General features: G+C 43.2%; 1 protein-coding gene across 2 annotated transcripts; it reads right to left on the bottom strand.

Annotated features, from left to right (window-relative positions):
- Positions 1-2,145: 2,145 nt before the first annotated feature.
- LOC135502856 (uncharacterized) lies at positions 2,146-8,370 on the bottom strand. Of its 2 annotated transcripts, none has more exons than XM_064795994.1 (12): positions 8,212-8,370; positions 7,656-7,946; positions 7,056-7,205; positions 6,609-6,689; positions 6,236-6,368; positions 5,702-5,820; positions 5,167-5,508; positions 4,585-4,748; positions 4,094-4,205; positions 3,664-3,839; positions 3,264-3,419; positions 2,146-2,939 (listed from the first exon to the last, which is right to left on the bottom strand). In XM_064795994.1, the coding sequence occupies exons 2-12, from the start codon at positions 7,927-7,929 to the stop codon at positions 2,553-2,555; spliced, it is 2,094 nt and encodes a 697-aa protein (XP_064652064.1). In that variant the 5' UTR covers positions 7,930-7,946; positions 8,212-8,370; the 3' UTR covers positions 2,146-2,552. The 2 variants fall into 2 exon arrangements, with proteins under 2 accessions (XP_064652064.1, XP_064652074.1); XM_064796004.1 differs by having other exon boundaries at positions 7,656-7,943; positions 8,212-8,351.
- Between the last annotated feature and the right edge of the window lie 258 nt (positions 8,371-8,628).

Raw genomic sequence — 8,628 nt, 5'->3', positions numbered from 1 at the left:
GTTGTTGATTTACTTTAGTATCCTCTTAGTTGATTATCTGATGATGTTGATTACAATCCTCTAGCAAAGCTTTTTGATTTTTTTCACTCAAAGGATACAGGTTCATGGGGGGTGGGGGGGGGGGGACCTTACCTTACCTTGCATTTCCACCAAGATAAAGTTTGACATCCTCAGCATTTCGTTCCACACAAATGACACTTGATTTGTCTCCAACACGTGTAAACAGTCCAGGCGTTGATGTCCCTCTGTGTCATCCATCTCCTTTGCTCTGGGATTGTCGTCACAGCATCAGTTCTGTCACCTTTGGTCATCGTCATCTCCATCCTGGCTCTCATCTCTACACATGTCAAACAGTTGACTGAAAAAAAGATGTAAAAATTGAAACATTTTGATATTTAACTTTAAGACTTAAAAGAAGACAATCTTTGAAGATATGTTTTTACATCAAGACATCAGTCCGTCACAACAGAGTGATCATCCTCACAGAATGCCGAAATTCTGGTTGCCGAGCGGCTTAATCATCAAGTGAGTTATAAACTAGCATTCTTCTGACATTCCTTTTTCCAAGATTCTTGAATCCTAAGTTTTCTTTTTTCACAGGTTTTCAAATCATTTCTTCTGGCAATGCAGTGACTGAATGAGACAGTTTTGCTGAAAGCGTGAAATTCATATGAATATATTTGACCAAGATCAAGAGAAATGCCATTCATAAGATTTCATTCCGTATGCGTATACGTATACATGAACGTACACGTTGTAGATCTCAACGTCCCTACTGGTATTTTCATGCCCTCATTAATTATTCAAGACGGGCATGGGTGGTGTCCCCAAATTTGAAATTTACATGCAGTGCTCACGTGAGTGAGTGAGTGAGTGCATACAGGCGCCATGATGTCGGCGGCAGCAAAAAGCGAAATTTTCTCATCGATCGATCCGAGATCAGAGTAATTTTATCACGTTCAACGTGTTCAGAGCTTTTCATTTTCTTGACGCGCAAATTACAAGAAAGCGCTATGATATTTAGCGATGGAATGAAACAATGTATTTCGCTACACTATGATGACGAGCACGCCCTTCTCAGATTTCGATTCGGGCCATTTTCGTTTCAAGTTGCTGACATTTTGGTGTTGATTTTGTGTGGAAACTTTCCCAAAAAAGTCATCAAAGGAAACTTAGTTAATTTGTTGATAAACTGTATAAATATGGACAACTTCGTCATTCAAAACGCGGAAAATTCGCCGAAATCATTTCAATGCATGGTTTGAAGCACGTGCACCTCAGACGCAAAATTAAGAGAAGCAGGATGATTTCGGCTCGTTGACCCAGTGAAATCCACTCAATTTTAGATGTATTGGGCCTAACTAATTTCAGGAATTCCAAAATACGATTTGAACCGTGGAGATATAATAAATGTCGACAAAATCAGACAATTTGACAAAGTAGAAATGAGAACTCACCCGACATTGGTCCAACCGCAGGGGCCGTCCATGAAACAATGAGCGCGAAAGATATCAAACTGAGGCTGGGTTGATGCTAATTCCCCAAAGCGCCAGGGATCTTCATTAATATTCATGTCATCATAGATCATTGTGATTCTACGTCACCGGCGGGAATTTCAACATGCCTGACACTACAAGTTCGACAGCTCCTAAGGACAGCGACAAAGGAGTTAGAGCCTGTCAATCTTTTCACAAGAAAATTTCAAAAACATTGGCTACCCCCAAACTTTTAAACATAGATAACTACTTGAGTATACAACAGTACTTCATCCATGTGGATTTCTAAAATAGCAGTAACAGGAACCATGTGACACTATGGGTGTAAACAAATGGCACATGATCTCATTGGCAGCGTAAAAGTTAATATGTCGTCATACATGAATATTAATGAATGTCCCTGGCGCTTTGGGGAATTAGCCCCCACCCATGGCACAGTGATCAAAATTGGGGAGCGCGGATGGCAGTATCTTCCCCTTGTTTGTTCCTTAGAGTATTACTTTAAGGTAATTCCCAGACTCAGCACTTGATGTACCGACAAGGGGAAAATAAATCTCAAAGATATCTCAAGTCTTACCGACTGTCAAGCAATGTTAACCCAATTGACAGAGTAAATTGGGAGTTCATAAAAAAACAACAAAGACATGTGTAGATGTGTGCTTTTTGAGCAAACCATTGTTTCAGAAAATATACTCCTAGAGCAGGCCTACTCATAAATGGAGCAATGGCGGACAAGACTTGGATAATTCTGCGGGTACATTCATGGGGTACATTTTAGCCGTTATTGTTATCTATCATAATACACACTCGGAAAGTATATGGCACCCCTTGTGGTAAAGAGGCAAACACGTAGCACCACTTTCGTTGAGACACTTTTTTACATTACAATCACCAGATATTGTTTATTGTGCTAATAATGTCCTATTCATTTGGCTCACTCCTTTGTAGATTAGCCCCTCTTATTTGTTGGTGAAAACTTCATTTAAGCTGGCTGACCTCACGTATTCATACACTAGTCCTATCTGTCACAACCTGTTTGATGACCTGTCTTTTTGTCTAAAACGACAGACTGTCAAACAAGTCTTCCCCGCCATCGCTGTCCCCTTCGTTCCAGTCATAATCATACTCCTCAATCAAGTCCTCGGGAGTTCTTAAGCACTCATGTTCCACAAGACACTCGTCAACAGATGGCGGTGCGCAGGGAAACATCTTGGCGCAGAGACGCTCGGTGCACCGTCCGTACCAGCTGGTGCATTGGACAGCCGTGCAGCCTACAATGTCCTCGCTTAAAGAGACAGTCTTCCCGTTGTGGTCCTTGATGCGGATCTTGGCTACGATCTTCTTGCGCTCGGTATTCAGTTTGTTCATGGTGAAGAAGATGCGTTGACCTTGGGTCAGTAAGCGCGAGACGTGCCAGTCCTTCTCCAAGGGGCCGAGACGAAGCTGAAATCATGTGAGAAAAATTACACTATACGTCATTGTCACAATGATTATGACAATACGGAGCATCAGTTTGACTTGACGTAAACGGCTGTAATACCACAACGCCGGAGAACTAAAACTAATTTAGTCCTCCCTTGAAAATTACCCCAGCCCTATTGTTCAATCACGCTGATCTGACGGAAGGCTAGAGCGACTAAAGGTCGGCCTCGGAGTATAATTGTGGGGTTTCTTGTTAGTTTCTCTCAAGTTCTATGTTACAATCAATATCGTGGGAAAACACTGGGTGTCGATCGAAAAAATATAGGAGATCGACTGAATAAATACCTTGATGAACCCATTGAGTTTGAAGACGGCTCTCCACATCAGTATGAGCGGGTAAGTCTCTTCATAGAAAGCGATGATTCCTTTGTGGAAAGCAGGAACATCCAAGTCATACCGGTAGGAGACGATGGTGTCGTTAGAGAGTGACTTACTGTAACCCTGTAATGAAAACGGGACACACGCTTATTTTGGACCTATAAAATAAACGAATTCCCGCCTCCTGCAGTCCTGACCAATTTGATGACACTTCGCACGCAACGCCCGTCGGCATTAAGTGACAATCCCAAAGATTTTCAAGTACGTTGTCATCATAAAACACTGACTAGGAATTGGGGATCAATCTCGTTATCCTGTTTCTGTTGAGCGAGATATCACGCACTTTCATATGGCCATATTATAATACCTTTTCAAACATGCGTGTCTTCTCCTTCGTATTCGTCTCGCCAGTTATCGTGGTGTCGCTGAAGCTGCTGCTCACTGTCGTTGTTAATCCCGTGGACAAGGAAGTGGACATGCCGCCCTTAGAGAATAAACCCTCCCACGAGGCTTCCGCAGTTATGGTGTTCTTGATTGAAAATGCTGTTCAATGTAATGATAGCTTTGATCAATTAACTCTGTCGTGGTGGTTGTGATACTAGTAGTTTTGCCAATACCGATTGATGGCGCCAGCATTTAATCTACATGGTTTATAATAATGTTCGCCCATCCGGACCTTATACCTTGTTTTTGTTCAAAATATAGCATATGGATATATTGACGGATGTCGACACAACAGTCGTGACAGAGCACCTTCAGATTACTTTCCAACATGGTTGATATACATGTATACTCACATGACTGAAACGCGGTTTCTGAAGATCTTTCCTGCTCGTGTGAGGAACTGGTTTCTTCAATCTCATGGAACCCTGTCTCCTGATTGAGCTCTGCTCTCTCTGATATTGTTGTCTGTGGGAATAGAGGAAGAGCACCTATATAGTTCGGCAGGGATGGTCCGAATACAATGATTATACAATACACTTATTATAATGCAAGCCGAGGGAAATAAGATCAAAATGTATAGCGCACAAGAATATTAAGATCTGTCGGCGACGAGAGTGCATTTGTCAACAAAGCTGCACAGACGATTGGTCTCTCTCAGGTGGGTAGTTCTTTAAGGGGGACCACAGGGATACGCCAAAAAATGTATCCGCATTGACTCGGTGATTAAGCAGAACCAGCCCTAGTTCCCTCAGCACTGATCAGCATGTCACCTGGTGACTACAACTTTGACCCCCCTCCCGGCCTGCCCCTCTACGACTACAAGTGAAATTGTTTAACAACGTACTGTCTTGGTGATGGATCGTGACTGGCGTTGAGCAGATCCCGTGTTGTCTTGTTCAATGGTGTTGTCAATTGGCTTAATGTGAGTTGGTGGATTATGCTCAATCATGCGCTGATAGTTCTCCAGAAACAGGTCCAGGATCTTGTTCGTCACACCCACACCGAGAGCTGAAAGTTAAATAGAATTCGATATTTGTCATAAACATCGTCGTCGATTCACATGGGCTGCAAAAGAACTGCGGAAGCGGACTGGAAAAGACTATGTCATCAAGGTCAACGATGACACTGCGCTTGTAACTGTACGACGGAAGTAGTGGGCATATCATGATATGGTGGCTTCGGGACGGACTTTTCTCGTGTTGAGTACAGACGGTTATATAGAGCGCATGTTTTCCCCTGAATACATACGTCATTACTTCATAATACTGAAGAAAGTAAATTCGACCTACGCAATCACGACGTATATAGGTAGCAGACTGCTTTGCAAAATAGAACGCCGGAAAGCAACACAGATTCGGCAACACGTAAAAATGCGATGACTTAAAATACTGTAACGGCGAACGTGATGAAGCGGTTGGGAACTCACTGCTGCACTGAAGCTTCACAACTCCATGTTTACAAGTTGGAACTTTGTGGAAGATACACTCAGAGAGGTGGCTGGTGGTTTTGTCACAGTAGACGTTGTAGTCAACGAAGTCACTTGGAATCGTCGGTTTCGCGGCAGGCAGGTACCAGCCGAAGAGGAACCCTAGCTCCCTGCAGGCTACGGTGGCCGTGTCGTTGTAGACATGCTTGAAGCTGTCTTCAGGGTGGCACACGGCCACCTTGGGGTGGTTCTTGGACGCAGTAACCAAGTAACCCTTCAGTTGCTGATTTACGAAATGTGCATCAAGGAGATACGTTGGGACAGGGGCCGCCCCTATCTTGCCTGTAAAGAAGGAGGGGAGTTACATGTACATGTATAATAGGTTTAAAGTTAGCAAAACCACTTCATCTCCTCTTTCTCTCCCCTACTAGGTAAAAATACACAGTGCTGGGCTGGGTTGCTGAAGGGGTTTTTCAAAGCTGATGTAATACAAAGTGATATGGGGAAAAAGGCAGAGTGTGTGCATGTTTCTTACCTCTGAAGCACCTCCTAATGTAGAGCGTTCTGTTTGTTGATTCCTGTGTTGTTGTGATATAACGGAAGAGCTGACACTCGCCATCATATCGCTGTCCTGAGTAATATATGGGCTTGTAGCTAGATAACAAGGGAAGCGAAGATCTAGAGTAATTCAAAGTCCAACACAGGTCTGGTGAACACAGCGCCAGTATATGAGGAATATAACTCCAATATCCAGCCACATGTCGCAGTCCGGGGACAGAATCATCCATTATTTCGCGCGGATCGTGTTCTAAGCTATGGTATCTCTATGCATAAATCACTTAAAATCTACAATAATTCCCCTAGGGGGTCTAAATCTGCATCCACACACGTTTAACATCTAGCGCTGTTTCTGCCCCCTTGCGGGGTTGGCCTCCGTCATTCTTCGTTGACTTAGGAAACGATGGAAAAGGATGGGCTGTCGCACTTTTCGTTGAAAAACATATTCTAATGTAACTGTAATAATTCGCCACCAACCGCAGGGATTATCGTACTATAAGACATGTTTTACCTATAGGCGACACACGGGAATTCGACCTCGCGGTCACAATACGATCGACACCGGCGGTCACTGCTGGCTGTCAGATGACGCGGGGGCGACCCAAGGAAATTACTCTGCGGAATCCTCTCAAACGCTGCGCACTCTGCAATTGAAAAAGATACCTTAGTCACACAGCGATATTGAGAAATTCAGTTCAAAACATGGTTCTCTTAACAGAGCAATTGTCTTTCTCCGGAGCATTGCTGATGATCTAAAGCGAAGACATTAACTATCCTCTGCCGTCTGTGAGAAACTGAACGAGAAAACTGCAGGCAAGCGACATTGATGCATCAAAGTTTGAAAACCTACACTCGAATTATTTGGGTGAAAATGCTGCACTTACCGTCAAATATTTTCCAAAGTAGCCTGTAGCCGTCAATGTTGTTCTTCACTCTCTTCTTGACCTGGTTGACAACAGGAATGCCTGCAAATTGAAAGAGACAATTGACAATTGCCGTGCGCGTCTTGGCTGCGACAGGTCAAGGGCGTTGTACCGATTTGTCCTCGCTCCTCTGGTACCAGCAGATTCCCCATTTCACCCGATACAACCTCACAGGAGAGGGGTGAGCATAACAACTGCATGTAAGGAAGTGGTAGACATGCTCACCCAATCACGTGCTTTTATCCCAAGTTGAGCAATGAGAAGTGGACGTGCTTGGAGAAGGAGGAAGTTAATATACATCGTAAAGTTTGCTGTATGAATAGCATCATATACAAAATTCAAATTCAAATGTCATTTGATCGATCAGTTACAGAGAAAGACGTTATGCATTATTGAAACTCTACTTACCACTCACTGCATAGACGCTGAATGCTCTCCACTTCTTCCCACCCTGCTCCTGGTATGTGCCGCCACAACACTCGTCTCCGGAACACGTGCTATCCTTGAATCTGGCTTTGTATGTACCGGGGCAGACCTTACCACAAGCTGTACCGGGCCCTACCAAAAGGAAAAAGAAGATGATATGATGAAAGCCTCGAGTCTAACAACACGTTATTTGTCGAGTAAAAGGATATTCTTACATGGGCGTTTCCCATTCCTTTTTTGTGGCGAAAAGTGTGATAAAGGTGATAACAGATAGTATTATTCAACATGATGATTTATAGTAATTACTCGGTCTGAAATTGTCAGGCAGCGTCACGGACCGTCATTTGCATGCATGACTTCTTCTAGCTATTAATATTATATTGACTAAATAATGGATGCATCATCACAGTTTCACGGAACGACTTCGTGAAGTTTCTAAATCACTTAATCATTCATGAGAACAGTATAAGCGACATGTTATACAAAAGGCAACGAGTCCATCTATGGAGGTGGCATATGAACTGTGCCAAGGAGTCAGTGGTTCAACTGTCCGAATTGATTTCAAAGGCCTAAATCACTTACCCGTAGCATTTAGCGCCCCCTTGAGAGCTAGCATCTGCTTGGGCAAGGCTTGCGTACAGTGGCACCATGCCCCGTGAGTGGCCGCCAGGATGAACCCCTCTCCTTGGCAATAGTCCACACACTTGTCATTGGTGTTGTCGAAGATGAACTCCGATCTGCCCTGGCTGCGGTAAGGCTTCATGAAGCATCCTTCAAAAGTTTTCTCTTTTATTGTTGACCCGAAAGCCAATGAAACCATTGAGAGGGAAACGAGGAAAGCGTGAGCCCAATTCATCTTGTTGCCGAATACTTCTGAAAATAATAAGGTAACTTGACTTCTTCAAAACCACGTTAATAATTGTCTTTCAGTTGCTGCTTTGTATAGGTCTTAAGTGAACAGTGCATCTGCCAGTAAACTTTCTAATTCTGACTCCGTGATGAATAGGAAATTTATATCAGAGAAATCAGTTTACAATACTCATTAAAGTAAGCAAGTATGGTTAATCTATACTTGAAGTAAGTAACAGGTTATCGCCAAAACTGTTTAGAAAATAGTAAAGCACTAGGCACAACTTACGGATATTACAGCTTCCGTCGAGTGACTTCTCTCAGAGACACCAAAGCTGCTTCGTTCTCGAATATTTAGTTTCTCCCAATGTTTTAGAGTAACACCTTAGTCAATGTCGAGTAGGCCGGATATGGACCCATGTAGACCAAACTGATTTGGTCTTTACCTATCGATTTCGTTTAAAGTGTCCTATTTACTAAGAAATTATCAGAGATGATATTGTTTGATTGCGACTTAGAATTGTTTACCAAAGACTGTGCCAGCCGTGCTACCTACCACCCCTTTCTTGACAAGGAAGTTCGAGCCTTGATTTTCCAGTCAATGCCGGATTCAACTGGCCTCATTAAACTTTTTTTGTGTACGAAAGTCAGACCACTTCACACGAACGGACGCATCTACGGATCTTTTCAATTTGTCTTATCAATT

The sequence above is a fragment of the Lineus longissimus genome, chromosome 2, assembly GCF_910592395.1.
Source record: "Lineus longissimus chromosome 2, tnLinLong1.2, whole genome shotgun sequence".
NCBI lineage: Eukaryota > Metazoa > Nemertea > Pilidiophora > Heteronemertea > Lineidae > Lineus > Lineus longissimus.
This window is presented reverse-complemented; position numbering and strand designations above follow the sequence as displayed.

What these genes read in the sequence shown, in the direction of transcription:
- LOC135502856 (XM_064795994.1), bottom strand. Translation starts at nt 7,929, where the DNA reads ATGAATTGGGCTCACGCTTTCCTCGTTTCCCTCTCAATGGTTTCATTG. An exon ending in ACTTTGGAAAATATTTGACG is followed by an intron (nt 6,369 to 6,608) that starts GTAAGTGCAGCA and finishes TTTCAATTGCAG; the next exon opens with AGTGCGCAGCGTTTGAGAGG. An exon ending in AACTCAATGGGTTCATCAAG is followed by an intron (nt 2,940 to 3,263) that starts GTATTTATTCAG and finishes ACATGATTTCAG; the next exon opens with CTTCGTCTCGGCCCCTTGGA.